This window comes from Labrus bergylta, chromosome 8, assembly GCF_963930695.1.
Source record: "Labrus bergylta chromosome 8, fLabBer1.1, whole genome shotgun sequence".
Classification (NCBI taxonomy): domain Eukaryota; kingdom Metazoa; phylum Chordata; class Actinopteri; order Labriformes; family Labridae; genus Labrus; species Labrus bergylta.
This window is the reverse complement of record NC_089202.1, coordinates 11,477,257-11,492,672: the sequence shown is the minus strand read 5'-3', so window position 1 is coordinate 11,492,672 and position 15,416 is coordinate 11,477,257. Positions and strand designations below refer to the sequence as shown.

The 15,416-nt window shown below is 41.3% G+C and overlaps 2 protein-coding genes across 4 annotated transcripts; both read right to left on the bottom strand.

Annotated features, from left to right (window-relative positions):
- Nucleotides 1-2,164: 2,164 nt before the first annotated feature.
- rad54b (RAD54 homolog B) lies at nucleotides 2,165-15,404 on the bottom strand. Of its 3 annotated transcripts, none has more exons than XM_065957503.1 (16): nucleotides 15,260-15,404; nucleotides 14,574-14,724; nucleotides 14,255-14,444; nucleotides 8,298-8,537; nucleotides 7,449-7,748; nucleotides 7,004-7,166; nucleotides 6,701-6,926; nucleotides 6,345-6,431; nucleotides 6,123-6,243; nucleotides 5,058-5,197; nucleotides 4,660-4,950; nucleotides 4,391-4,554; nucleotides 4,058-4,319; nucleotides 3,449-3,515; nucleotides 2,702-2,899; nucleotides 2,165-2,529 (listed from the first exon to the last, which is right to left on the bottom strand). In XM_065957503.1, exons 2-16 carry the CDS (start codon nucleotides 14,718-14,720, stop codon nucleotides 2,288-2,290), a joined length of 2,838 nt encoding a protein of 945 aa, XP_065813575.1. In that variant the 5' UTR covers nucleotides 14,721-14,724; nucleotides 15,260-15,404; the 3' UTR covers nucleotides 2,165-2,287. The 3 variants fall into 3 exon arrangements, with proteins under 3 accessions (XP_065813575.1, XP_065813576.1, XP_065813577.1); XM_065957504.1 differs by having other exon boundaries at nucleotides 14,574-14,748; nucleotides 15,260-15,382; XM_065957505.1 differs by having other exon boundaries at nucleotides 14,574-14,721; nucleotides 15,260-15,382.
- On the bottom strand, nucleotides 8,875-14,202 carry LOC109997419 (fibrinogen silencer-binding protein). The gene is made up of 2 exons (XM_020651911.3): nucleotides 11,760-14,202; nucleotides 8,875-10,453 (listed from the first exon to the last, which is right to left on the bottom strand). Exons 1-2 carry the CDS (start codon nucleotides 12,164-12,166, stop codon nucleotides 9,898-9,900), a joined length of 963 nt encoding a protein of 320 aa, XP_020507567.2. The 5' UTR covers nucleotides 12,167-14,202; the 3' UTR covers nucleotides 8,875-9,897.
- Nucleotides 15,405-15,416: the final 12 nt, after the last annotated feature.

Genomic DNA, 15,416 nt, shown 5'->3' with positions numbered 1-15,416 from the left:
TCCCGTTAGAGCTTTACACAGACAGACAAATTCCATCTAATGCAGCCACCATCACATGGCCTCTGAGACTGCAAGAGAAGTGATTTGGATCAATATCCCACTTGGACGAGTGACACTTGTCTGCCAAACACGTGTCCGATACCAAAGCGCTCTGCCACAAAATGTGATTGCTCTGGAAAACAAACCGTATCTTACATGACCAGCGCCAGGGCGGGACAGAAGCTGGAGAAAGTTGCTTTGATGACAGATGCTATGCCACCAGTAGTTTCTGTCAGAGGCGGAAACATGTCTGTGTCCTTGTCAGGACGTCTTATTGGCAAAGGTACAGTCCATTTTTAACATGCTGTGTAACAGCTACAACAGTGGGGCTGTCTGTTTTCTTTTACTCAGTCCTCGATTCTTTTGGTCCAGAATGAAAAATCTCTACCACTACTGGATGGGTTGCCTTGTCATGTTATAATAACATTCATGGTCCCCAGGGAAATTCTCCCTCTAATTTTGTTGACCCAATAACTCTTCACCTTGTCAGACTAATCCAATTAAATATCTGAAAATCTTCATCATAGACTTGCATTTAATTTGTGTAACCCTTCATATGTCAAAGAATAAATCTTAATGTGGTTTTGCTCATCTGTCTTTTTTCTGAAGATTTGTTCTGGGGAGCTTTTGCTTCAAATTTGGCAGGGCAGCTGAAGGTATGCAAGACAAAGAGCTAAACATGTGGTTTCGTGTGATGGATTGTATATTTTTGAATTAGGGATATGATGACATATGCCATGCAAAAAATAAATATGCCAAACAATAGACATTTAGAAATATGGTTGCCATGACAAGACCTATGATTCACCTTGTGAGTGTTTATTTTCACTCAAGTTCTGTGACATGTCAGGAAGGTTTTTTTTATGAAAGTGATGAAGAAAAGAATGTTTATTTCCAGCCAATACTATAAATGAATGCAGAGACAATTTAGAGTATCCTGATACAAACTGTTATGGTATGAAATGACTTCTACTGTGATTGAAGATACGCGATATTAATATTGAATGTTTGGTAAGGTTCATATTTCATGGGCTGAAAGAACAGATTTTGAATCCATGTGGGAGATTGCCATTTACAGTTCTGTTCAGATTGTAGAGTTGCAACTGAAGCAGGTGCCTGCATTATCGCTATGCTGCCTCCAACACACACACAAAGAGACACACACATCCACTGACAGGCTTCAGAGCTCCAACTGTCATATGTATAAAAGGAGGCTTAACTCCCAGAAACCCATTTATTATACAACAAAGTTTCTTAACAATCACGCAGAGTGGTGATCATCCAGTAAATAATAATTACTCTGTTTATGTAAAGATGCATTGTATTGGAGCTTAGTCAGTCTGACAGACAGGAACAAAAATCATATGTGAATTCAGGGCGCTCTCTCTCTCTCTCTCTCTCTGACACACAAACACATACATAACTCCCACGCAGCAGCTTTGTGCTCCAGAGAATGAACAGAGCAGTATTCTCCAAAATAACAGACTGATCAGACTGGAGTATGGCCCTCATCAAAAAACTCATGCCGATTCACTCAAAACTTGTGCTCAAGGTTCCTACATAAGACTAAAACAGTGATGATGTTTCACAAAAGCTGGGGATAATGCCTTTTTAACCAGTTTCTTTCTTTTTTCAATTTACTGCAATAAACACTGTTCCATGTAAAATATACTCGTTCTCCACCACTCAGGCTCTATGTCACCTCAACATGCCTCAGAACAACATCAATTCTCTTCTGGACTGTAAATAATACTGCAGATTGATATAGAGGTACCTCTCTCTGCACGCTCATCTCCAGTATGTGGATAGAAAACAAACCTCGCAGTCAGAAACCTCTTTCCCCCAGAAGAATAACAAGTGTTCAACTCATTAAAGACCTGTTTCTTATACTCATTCCTTCTGAATTTCATTTATTTAAAACATTTGTACAGTTACTTTCTTTATATAAATAAATAAATGTTCAAAATAGGATAACGATTCTCACAAACAATGTCACTTAAAACAGTTTGGAACTGTGATGCTGTTATTGGCAGCAACTGTGGACTGTCTAAGTCATGCGTTGTTCCCAGGCTGCAGACAAAGCCCAGACAGCCTGAAGACAAACATGTAGAAGATGATTCATGTGTGTGTGTGTGTGTGTGTGTGTGTGTGTGTGTGTGTGTGTGTGTGTGTGTGTGTGTGTGTGTGTGTGTGTGTGTGTGTGTGTGTGTGTGTGTGTGTGTGTGTGTGTGTGTGTGTATCTAGAGAGTCATCCAGTGTGCTTTGGTTCACTGCTTGTGTGCGAGATGGTGGTCTGGAAGGCGAAGGTGATATGGTTTCGTGCATTATCGAGGTAAGGGTCTGAGAAGGTGTGTGTGTCACCAGAGAAATGCCTCCACTGCATCAGCTCGGACATGCTGAGGTGTTTCTGCGCCGCCACACTGCGGTCACCTTGACGACCAAGCTGGCACGGCCTGGCAGAAACCTGTTCGTCATTCTCCTCTGCAACAGCTGAGAGTGAAGGAAAAAAAGTTAATAAATATAGTAATAGTAATATTATCATCTATATAGCAACTTTAAAAACAGAAACTTCATAAAGTAAAATGAAGTGCTTAGACAAAAAAGCAAAATGATAGTTTGTTTAAGTGAAGTGAAAATGTACACCAGTGTGCTGTGTTCCTACCCTGTTGTGAACCATCCATGCTGCAGCTGCAGTTTAACAGGTCGTGGGTCAGAGAGGGCGTGTCTGTCAGGCTAAAAAGATCTCGAAGCTCATTGGAGGAGAAGCTGGTGTGCTCCGCCCCTTTTCCAAGGTCAACCACCGTCCCAGAAAGGCCCTGTTTGGACACCTGTCTCTGGAATATACGCTCCTCAATCGTGCCTATGAGAAAGTAAACCAAAGCAAGACATTAAAACTCAACATCAGTCCGGTCTAACTGTACAATGAACATTCACTTGAACATGACTCCAGTCCATGGCCGACTTCCACAGTCTGTCTGGCTGTTTCATTTGATATTGATTTTAAAATTGTATTGATGGCTTTTAATGCGTCAAATGGCCTTGCTCCAAATTAAATAAATGAGTTATTGACCGTTCATGTGTCTGGGATTCTCAGAAATCAGTGGATGTAGTGCTACTGGTTGTTCCTAAAATCTAGATTATATATAAAGGACAAATCATTAGCATAATTTTGAACTGTCATTTATGGAAAGGTATTTATTAGTATAAAATATTTCAGATGTCATCTTTACAATAAAAAAAATGATAATTATATTGTTTGATATTGTTTGTTACTTTGTTAAGAAAGCTTTAAAAAGTGTATTTCAATAACATTCTCACTCAATGTGTGTTATATTTATGTATTAGGCTTACCAAATTGTCCGTAACAACTATTCCTAATATATTCCTGATAGGGGCTTCGTATTCTGACCTGCAGTGAGGAGTCGATAGATGTGCACAGTCTTCTTCTGACCATCCCTCCATACTCGAGCCATGGCCTGCACACAATAGAGAAGGACATCATGCAGCAGGACAGAATGACACATATGTATGCAGCACCATCTAGTGGATGTGCATGTGGTGAGGAGTGTGATGTCACCACTAATGCTTTCTCACCAGTAGTTCTATTCACTTGGTCCAAATAAATTAAAGAATGTGTGATGACACGTCATCAGTGATGACAACAAGACAAATGCCACTGCCGCCGTAGTAGATATCTTACATACTGCTCCTTTAATCTGCTTTTTGACCACAAACAAAGTTCACCCAGGTACATGGAAGTGAACCAAGAACAGGATCTATTAAGGGAAGTCTCAGTCAGGGTTTTATTCCACACTAGGGTTGGACGGCTAGATTTCACTCTAGCTTTAAAAAGATTAACCCAACTATTAAAACCAGCAAAGTTCACTTTCATTGAACAGACAATTGAAGTGTCAAAGAACTCAAAGACTGAGAACTCATAAAAACTGAAAAAAAGACTGTTTAAAAAAACTGCTTTAGATTTTAACTCCGTAGGCATATCTGTGAGCCTTGATCTTACCTGAATGTCATTTGCAGGGTTCCAGTCAATATCATAGAGCACCAGATGGGAGGCACCCACCAGATTAAGTCCCACCCCGCCTGCTTTGGAGCTCAGGAGAAACAGGAAATGATTGGAGTAAGGACTGTTAAAATTGTCCACCAGCCGCTGTCTCTGGTTGGTTGGGGTCTGTCCATCAAGTCTGCAGAAAGTGTAGCCCATGTGTGCGCACAAGTCCTGGAGCAAGTCCAGTGTTTTCGTGTAGTTGGACACTACGACCACCCTGAAGGGAACACAATTTGTTAGCATGGAATTAAACATTTACATTCAAATGCAAATGATAACCGCACTCACCTGTCTGAAGGGCTGAGCTGTCTGATGGCAGTCAGCAGGTCCGACAGAACCAGGAGCTTTCCAGAGTCTGCAGTGTTCAATCCACCTGAAGAGTAGGATTCTGGGAAGAGTTCTATCAGGCCATCATATAAAGAGCTCTCTAAAGAACCACCATCTGTCCTTCCCTGAAAAAACACAACATAGACGTCACAACTGAGGCTCATACTTCAATAAATAACTACAATCTACAAGCTATCACTACCCCCTGCAAACTAATAAAAAAACTCAACCTTGACAGTAGAGTGAAGTAGACCGGGATGGTTACAGAGCTTCTTCAGGGCAGTGATGCAGGCCAGGTGCGTGTGTGTTTGTGTGGAGCCCTGAAGGCAGGCTCTGAAAACTCTGTGGCAGAGAAGTTGCTCGTACAGCTCGAGCTGCAAAGGGGAGGGTTCACAGAACAATGTCCAGTCAAGACGAGGAGGGAGGTAGCGGTTGATGATCTCCTGGGTTCGTCTCAGGATGAACATACCGGTGAGGCGAGAGAGCTCTGCTGCTCTCTCTTCTCCTAAAACTCTCACTTCCTATTGGCAGATACAAGATCAGGATTAATGCTAGATCACAAACTTAAAAAAAAAAAAAAAAATAGAGTATCTACAATGAAAGGCATGAAGGATGGAGGCAGTTTTACCTCTGTGCAGGAGGGCTGTCTGGAGCGCAGAATGGGCTCTTCATAAACTTTTCTATAAGCAGTGGAGGACCCGAGGATGCCGGGATTAACAAACTCTATGATTGCATAGAACTCCTGTAGATCATTCTGTACTGGGGTCCCTTTAAAACACAAAGATAATTCATCATATAAGATAAGCAAAAAGTTAATGATAAGGTGAGATATACTTCAATGTCCCAGAGTAAATTTGTCTTGGACTATGTCCTGCAGTTACAAAGAGAATAGAAATCATACATAAGTAGGAATCATAAAAAACACATAACCTAAAACAGCAGCAACATGTGACAATCTCCACATAAACATCTTCTGGAAGCAGCGATATATTAATTTGACATATTGCACATATGCAGAATCGTTATGGACATAAGCTCAAATTAATGCTTCCAGTTGCCTCGTCTGAGGGAGCCTGCATTTTCTCCTAGAGGGTAAAAGCTCAAACTCTTTAAGTAAAGAATACGTGTTGGATCACACAATCTTTTCTGTGCCTGTCTAAGAACAGACTGTTCATAGAGTGTTTTGAGATATGGGTATCTTTTATTTACACTGAATCTTATTTTATGAATGTCATGACAGTCTGCACAAGACAAGTTATTAAGTGATTTCAACTGAGCAGACAAGTGACCATACCAGGCTGTAATCGTGTATTGTATAACACTCTCTAAAACTGCAGTTTAAAACAATAACAATAAGATTCTGCTGAAATCCAAAGACAGTCAGTCTGAGGAAAAAATACATTGGTAGCAGTCTAGAGCAGAGACTCTCAACATGGGTTCTCCAGTTGGGTGTGGTGTCAATATGATCCCGAGGTACTTGAATGAGCAGAACTGTGTGATGGGTTTATTCACTGGTAGTTGATCACCCACTCCCCTGGGACCAAACACCATCATTAAGGTCATCTCCTCAGTTTTCTTTTCACATTTAAAACAAGCTGGTTAGTGTCAAGACAGTGCACACATTTCTAGTTTGTAGTTGCCAGTCAGAGCCTAAAGAAAGTTTTTGGGATTTATTTATTCAGCATATGTGTACCTGTTAGTATGACTCTGCGAGTACAGCTCAGACTGCAGAGGGCAGAGGATGTTTTGATGGTACTGTTCTTCAATCTGTGACCCTCATCACAAATTATAAGACCAAATTCCACTTTCTGTACCTGAAAGCACAAGGAAATGGTGCTACAACTCCACAAAGAGCAGAAATATCCTGATGTATTTGGAACACAAAAGAGCAAGACAAAAGTTGAACATACAGTACCTGCTCAAGGCAGCGCAGCAGCATTTCATAGCTGATCACAAGAACGCTGTGTAGAGGGGATAACACAAACTGCTCAACCCTGTGATCCTATGAAAGAAGTAAATTAGGAATGCATAATCAAATTAACGCATGATTAAATAAAGTAAATGAATGAATCTGATGAAAGTCACAGATCAGTGATGTTGTTTTTTATTTTATGTAAAACCTTTATCATTTCTTACATTTTACACATCCATTAATTGTCTTTAATGTTAAGCGCTAACTTAAGCGTGTGTTATTTAAGTAAAAAAGGCTTTCTGCATGCACACATTAATTGTACCTGAAACTGCCCCCCCAATACAAATCTCTTCACTCACCTGATCCACAGTGAAAACACTGATCCTCTCACGTCCCAGCCATTTGTTAAACTCAGCACCCCAGTTCTGCACGAGGCTGCCAGGAGTGACCACAAGGACACGTTTGGCTACAGCTTTCCCACCATACGGTCCTTGTTTGAGCAAGGTCCAGGACAGTGCAACGCTCTGGAGGGTTTTCCCGAGACCCATCTCGTCAGCCAGGATGGCACCATAGCGCCCCACAGCTCTGAAGCATCAACAGTAACATCCATTAGGAATGCTATTATTACTTTTACTGCTATGAAGCTAAGACAACTCCGTTACCTCATGCCCGTGACACATTCGTACAGAAAGAGCAGGCCGTCTCTCTGGTGAGGTCTCAGGTGATGGGTCAGGTGTGGGTCAATGACAACATCGACCACAGGAAGGCCGGCCTTGTTATTGGACCACTGGTGGTTAGGAGAGGGACGAGGCATTACCAGAGAACCTGCAAAAGATCCAGAACCCCCAACTATGAATATACTGGTGTATGTCCTCAATGTTTGCAAAGATACATGTGAAAAGACACAAAATAAGGAAACATTTTTTTTTTATGAGAATTAGTGACAACAATTTCATCAGTTGGGACTGTTTCTGGAGAAAAAATTAAAATTCCCTCACACAAAGAACATCTTAAAACACATATACAAGCACAGCTGTTGATGGAAACTTTCCTAACCATGAAATTCCCGTTTGTGATGAGCAAAGTTTCTGGTTTAAATCTACATACCTGGTGCCAGGGGGTCATGGCGAGGCCTGCAGGTTTGTTCCTCCTCTGGCTTAGATCCTGGACGATCTCCTCTACCCAACAGTGTCGGGGGGCAGAAAGGTTTGGTTGATATACGATGTGGAGGAGGTGGACGAGACTGTGTGTGTGGCTCATCTTTCTCTACCTGGACCTCTTGGAAACAACGTCCCTTAGCAAAGTCCTCATTCGAAATGATCCCCATCACCTCCACCTCCTTCCCTCCAATCATCAGGGTCTCTCCCTCTGACAAGGAGGCGAGTGTGGACACCTTGTAGCCACTTCCTACACACCAACAAGGAAAGAAATACCCACTTTACTCATGACCACATAAAAAAAAAAAAAAATAATAATAATCTATCAAAAGCCACTGTACACAACCTGCAGCACATGGGACAAAAAAAGTGGGCATCAAAAATAGTGTTAAGTCAAAGTTTCAGATATGAACAGCCTGATATGCTTTATCTCTGGGGACCAAAAGAGCTAAAAAGAGGAAAAACATCAATTGAACAGAAACCCATAGTAAACTTTAATGTTGCTCTTCATTTGATGGGAGAGAAAAACTTTTGAAATCTCTACCTAAGAGATAATGTGAATATTGTGTTCACACTTCAGTGTTCCCCCTACCATTATATTAGGACACTTCATTATCGGACACTCATTGATATTTCAGTAAATAAGTTTCCTGCCAGTGGACTTGGTATTACTGTAGATTACATTTAATAGATGTTTATGTAAAAGATTTCCTTCATTGTAAGTGATCCTCAACTTACCAGACATGGAACTATAAAAATACAGAAAATAAAAATGAAAGCAGTATTATCTTTGTCTCACCCTTTCCAATATCTTTGCCCTCCATATCTTTCAGTGTGGCTGTGCGTCCTCTTGTAACCAGGACTGCATCTCCCTCCCAGCGCTTGTGTTTCTTCTTACTGGCCTTACACCACACCACGCTAAAGTAACGCGCTCCTTCCTGGCTGCAGCCAGAGTCGGAGCCTGCAGGTTTAGAAACACTGCTTACCCGTACAGAAGGCCCTGGACGTTTAGGGGTCAACTGACAGAAACCATTTCCTCCTGTAACACAAGACACACAAGAGGGAAAAAGACGAACAGATAGCTATTAGACAAACCCACCAGCAGAGGTCTCTGTTCAACCAAGTTTACACAACACACTGGACCTGCATGAAGACAGTCGAACTCCCCCACTAACAAACCTGAAGAAAACGTGAACGCTATCATGCAATGTTTTAGTTAAAAGATAAAATAAACAATTATGTTTCATTATTCTGTGTCCTTATTTCTGACATAAGGATGACAAAAACATGCAACTGCAGACAAAAAAATGTGTAGAGTCTGAAATTATGAGAGCGTTTTGTTGGAGATACAATAAAAACAAAACCAATAGCACATCAACCTGACACTTTTTTTTTTATGGAAAAAGAAGAACATTTTGGACAAACACTGGTATACCAACATGACATTACAATCAATGTTGTTGTCACATACATTAAATAACATTAATGTCACAAAACCAACTCCACATCTCCCTTCTTTCATCACTTGCAACCAATTCAGCAGAAGAATCTCGAACTTGTAAATGTTCGATTCTCTTCTGTGTGAATTCAGTAACTCACAAAAAAGGAGTTGTCTTCATCAGCATCACATATTTAAGGCATTCAAACAATTTGACACGTGCTTCACTCCTGGCTCAAGATCTGAACATCTTTCACTAATAATAAGTATTACTTTTTCCATTTTGAGAGGTGCTTCTTTTATGTAGCCTAATCCCTAATTGTATTACTATTAATGTGGCTACTTAGAAGTGCTGATAGGGAATATCTCTTTATTTTATCACATCTGTGTTTTTTTTTACTTCCTATCAAATGGAAATTTTCTTTACACATAAACAAATGAGCACAATCTACAATATAAGCCTAGCAGACTCTCATTCTTGTCTCACCTTAGAACATCATCACAGTAAATGCTGTTAGAAACAAATTCAAACCTGAAAAATACCAATTTTTAACACTATGCTAAAATTCCCCTCACTACCTATTGGGGGCAGGAATAGTACCATCATGGTATAAAACATTAATTTCTCTTTATATTCCCTTCCAGAAACCTGACTTGTCACATATATTTGACCTATTTGGGCCTCACACATTATTTCTACATGTCCATACGTAAAGAGTGAAAGACAGTTTTACAGACAAGTATTAACACGCACTGATGGCAACATGATTCAGCCTTATTCTGCAAAATGCAAAGTGGCACGTAAGAAGTGTCTGTACGAGGCACTATGTTTCCAAAGGAATTTAAAGTTCTGAAACGGCTCATGAACATGAAACCTCTCCTCAGCTCTTGCTCCACACTTAAAACTCCTCAGAGCCTCTTCATTGCAAACAGTGGCCGAGGATGTGTGTGTTCTTTCTTGTTATAGAGGAATTGGCAGTCCGTGTCTTAGACGAGCAGCCTTTAGTTTCTCTACTTTGATCTTGGCTTTCAGAAGATCCTCTTCCAGTTCTTGTTTCCTCTTCAGCCCCTCCCTCTTCTCTTCCAGATAAATGGCAACCTTCCGGTGATTGGCTAGCACCATCTCGTGCTCCTCTTTGGCCAGGTGCAGAGGGCGAAACCTGTCGGGCTCATGATGGGGGTAGATGTCATTTGGGTAAAGGTCGTGGTGTAGGGGCAGCGGCGAGGTAGAGAGGGGGAGGTTAACAGAGGAAGGGGTGGGAGACAATGATGATTCATAGTCGTGCACACTGCCCAAGTCCTGCTCTCCATCCTGCTCCTGGCCTCCGTCCAGCGCTGGCCCTGTGTGTGCAGAGAGGAGGGGGAGGTCTGGCGGTGGTTTCACATCCTCTTCAGGGTCCAGCTGGACCACCTCATGAGGGATACTTGGGACAGCTGCTGAGTAATCCTGGAGTCCAGCCAGAGAGGAGCTGCTGCCAGGGTGTTCAACTGGAGAGCTGTGCTTGTTGTATATTAATCTGAAAAGGAACGACAGATTTAAAAAAAGGTGCAACAGAGTACACTGAGAGGTGTAAGGTGTCAGAAGACCTGTATTAGTGATAATAAACAATTAATAAATCAATTAATGATCAGTTAACAAATCTGCGCTGATAAAGGGATGAACTCCACAAATTGCAAGTTCACCAATCAGTCCTGACAGCATTCCACAAATATTTTATTGAATCAGTTTTAACCTTCAATATCACAACCTGATTTGTGTCTCTGTCTAACATTCATCGCAATCTCTTCTACAGGATCATAACAATGAGCAGTAAAATAATCGGACAGCAGCAAGAACCACTAATCAACCTTCTCCCCTCAGGCCACAGATACAGATTTCTCACCCTCAGGACTAGGAGAGCCATGTCAAGCTTTGTGCCCACATCCATCAGGCTCATGAATAGCTGATCTATTTGTTCATTTACTTTTAACACCACTCTTTTAACCTGTTATAACAATTAATTATTTATTACCTATTCATCATGCTTTTAATACATTTCACAAGATAACTTTTTTAACCCATATTAGAATTTTTAGCATTATTTATTGCTGATCTGGTACACATCATTTGTTACGGCCATCAAGCTTCACTTACTCAGTCCCCTTTTGAGTGCACTTTGGGTGTTGATATAGGATAGGCTAGTACTTTATTGATATGCGTGTGCTTTTGTTGCTGAGCTGTGTGCGCAATGATGCTCTTTTACCCAACTGAAGTTCCTAACGGACAGTTTTAAGTTATTTGAAACTAAAATAAGAAACATAAAAAACCTACGCTGGCTAAGACTTCCAAGAAATGCCCTTCATGTTAATAAGAAATAGTCTGAATGATTTATCTGCTCATGACAGTGAACAAGTTTAAGCACAATTAATGAGCTCTAATATGTGGTAGGAATCCATAGGTAGGGAGGTATGGACCTTTTAAAAAATACATACATACTATTTTGATTTAACTGACTTGTTTGTGAAACATGCACTGGAAACTACATTTAAAGATTACCAAAGTATGACCCGAGTATTAGGAATGTAAATAAACAACAGTACATTTAAGCAGGATAAACTGTTTTTTTATTCTCTTTAGTCTGACCATGTGCAGGCTGTGTGTGTAATTTGATTGGGTTTTGGGATTGTGTTTTGGTTTCTCCCTACTAACAGATGAATCAGTGTCATGAATCAAACTGTTTTTTAAATAATGATATATGTGTGTGCTCTCTACATTCTCAGCTTACTGCTGTGTTATCCATTCACTTGCGTTAAACTGGGTGTCTGTGCTTGTTTATACTTTACCTGCGCAAAGCCTGGTCCTTCTCGTGGATCGGCACATGGTGAAACAGGTGAGGGATCATCTCCATAATTCTCCTGGTTGGCTCAGAGATGCTGGCTCTGTACTCTGGCTGGGCGTGTCTCCGCTGCATCACTTCCTGCTTCGCTGACTCCTTCAGCCTCTTGTAGAGGGTCCTGAGGCCCTGAGCAGTGCGATGGGGTCTGTCCCCTCCAAGGGCGTTGTACTGCTCGGCCACAGTGTCCCAGCATTTGTTCTTGTCCACGATGACCGCGTGCTTGTTGGTGTGCTCCTCCAGGATGCGGATGTGAGGGCGGACTAGCTTCAACAGGTCCAGCTTCTCGGAGAGGGTGAAGTTGGAGGAGCGAGCTTTGCCCACCATACTGGACAGAAAGACGGAGCTGGATGCCATCTTATGGCATAGCGGACTCACACTGGCCAAGTAAGGCCTGTGGGTGCTACCCCTCAGCCCCAACACTTGATACGATGGCTTCTTACTCTTCCCACCTGTCTTTTCTTGTCCCTATTTCTGGCTTTTTCTTTCTTTCTTTTTTTGGGTCCACGGTTACAAAGCTAACACTTGTTTAACTCCCACATATTTCTCAGTTTACCTTCCTTCTTCTCTGACCCAAACATAAGCTATGCCTAACATGTGCATGGATTCATACACTCCTCCTTAGGTCCCTCTCGGCTACGTTGCACAACAAAAAAACAGGCTGTGCTGCACACAATAAGAATCAGGCTTAACTAGGCCAGCCTCGTTTAGGCCCCCGCCTACCGCGGAGGGCTTTGGATGAATTCCTCCCAGCTTAGGCTGACGTAGCTAAGCCGCTTAAGCCCAGCCCGACCTACTTACAGCTCGGTCTCTCTAAACCCCAAACCCAGCACAGCACAGAGCACAGTCTCTCCATAAAATGAGAAAAGCAAGACAACAGAGACCCTGTTTTCTGCGGAAAGGAGGGAAACACTCTTTAAATTGTGTATTTACCGATATTGAGAGGTTATGGGCCTTATCCCTCCCCCCCCCCCCCCACCAAACCTGAAAAACCTCTGGAAACAGCGCTGGTTTAACTATCTTCGTGGAGGAGGGGGTTGGGCGCGCTCAGTACGGCTGCAAAGCAGATCGCTTATATTTGTATTCTGCCGTGTACGCTAAACGCATAAAATAAAACCCTCTGCATCAGGTATATTCATTCATAAGATGAACACACGTGCTCAGAGCTCGTGTGAGCCAGAAGCAGAGAAAGTGTCCGCAGCGTGTTTTTTTTTTTTGATTGTGACAAACAGAGGCACTAGTTGCTCCGGCAGGAGGAGAGAGCGGTGGTTCACTGATCCTGAGCACAGTCCTAATCTGCCCGACGCTGCCGCTGCACTACCCCGCTAATTTACATAATGCTGGACCTGCTGTCACTCAGCCTCAGCACCCGGTTTAAAATCCATATTTTGTGTGCAGTAGTTTTTATTAGCCTCAAAAAGACAGCCTGTTCAAAATGAGAGAGCGATCCCAGCTCCGCATCACCTTTCAACGCGTCGCACGGTTCGTCTCCGATATAAAATAAGCAGCTGAATCAATGACTTACAAGTCTGGCTTCGTTGCAATAAATAGGCTTGATTTAAAATAAATCTGGATACTAGAACATATATGTGGAGATTCAAACACCTTAATGGGTAATTAGTTGCAAAAGATGAACATCTTTCTATTCAGTGTGTTGATTGTTAATGGAGATGATGAAGTAGGTGCTTTAAAGTACTGGTCTCCTGATCTAAATGGATTTTTTTTTAGCTGTAATTTAAGGTTACATTAGTCATCTATGAAGGCAGCATCATTTAGAAGAGAGACATTATCAAAACATTTCTATAATTTGTATTTTATGAGCAATTTAACTTGCCATTTATTGTTTGTGAAAACATGTATTCTAGGGTTAAAATAAACATTTAAATGTAAATGTATAAATTTACATACAAGCTTAAAAGTGTAAATTTCCATTTTTAACTTATTTAGTTGATTTGTTAAGATCTTAGAGTTTGCAAGTTAATAATTACCTATCCACAGTGCAGGGGCTAATAAATGTCTCTTTTTAAGATAAAACTGCACATTTTAGAGTGGCCAGCCGAAGGCACGATGGTGACATGATCATGCTGTTTAAACCGCATCTTGATATGCATCACCTGCCAGGTGGATGGATTATCTCAGGCAAAGAAGAATGGCTCATCAACACAGATTTTAACACATTTGTGAACAAAATGAGAGAGGAATAGGTATTTTGAGAGGTCTTAGAGCTTTGCTTTAAACTTGTGAAAAATTGGAGCGGAAACTAAAGTGTTGGGTTTATATTTTTGTTCAGTGTATGCATATGATAATATCAAAATTACTAAATAAAATAGCTAGTCTGTATATCCAACACACAGGCCCCAGAGGTTTGTAGATGTGGAAAAACTCTACATGACTATTTCTAGCCATACCAGTTTCTACCATAACAACAAATCTTTGTGTTTTTACCTGCTGGTCTGTTGTCCTCGTCGTGCTCTTTGGAGCCAGTGTCAGGATGTTCTGTCCCACTATCATTTTCCTTGCTTTCTCTTGCACTGAGAACAAGAGCCAGAGCCCTTGACAAGGCTGGAGGCGGCTGAGCAGATTTGACATCATGCTCTGTTATACTCTGATCTGGTGCTGCTAGACTCCTCTGGACCTGCAAGACAAGTGAAACAAATACACAAGTTACAATCTAAGGAAGAAACCACGTATGAAGAACTAAATTGATGGAAAGTGAAAGAACACTAAATGATTCCCTTTAGATTTAATGCTACAAATGATTTACCTTTTCCAGTGCATTGCCTAAACCCCCTTTAGGAGTAAGGGGCTTGGATTGAGGCAATGGACGTGAAGTAGATCCTCCAGGGGCCACAAAACGAGGCTTTTTCATTGCATTGCCAAAGAGCTGGCTAGGAGCTCCAGAGCGACGCATTCTTCTAATAACAACACACAATTATCCCCTACAGACAGAAATGAGCTAACTGGTATCTAATCAGAAAACTAAGAGGCCCAGAAACAGACAAGTCTGAAGAGCAGGGGTCCCAGCTACAAGTGAAAATAACATTGTAGTATCTTCATGTTGCAGAACAGGAGGTATCTACGTTTAGTTAGGTATAGATACAGATGTTTTTGATCATATACAAATTAATTCCAGCCTTGATGTACTTCTTCTCTGTTAAAATCACTTCATCAGAAATACTTTATTAATCCCAAATGGAAACTCAGTCGATACAGATGCTCTGTTTAACAAAAGCATGTCACTAATGAGTGTCACCTAATGAAAGTACTCCACTTATTAATGTCAGTCTTGACCTGCTACACCGCTCCTCTATCCTAACTATCGTAGAGGACATAAACACAACAACCTCACTGTGGCGTGTTAGCCAGCTAGCTAGCTAACCCAGTGGTTAAAAAACACTTGCCCACTGAAATGTAATTCTTATATTACGTGTAACAACTTGTCATACATACCCGAAGAAAAGAAAATGTTTGATTCAAATAGCTAAGCCCACAAACTGTCCCTCTTTTCACGTTTCTTAACTTTGTTTTAGTCTATTTCTCTTCTTTAGCACTCTTGGTTTTGTTCAGTTTCTCCCGCTGAATGGATCCGAGCGCTGTGAGTGGTTGA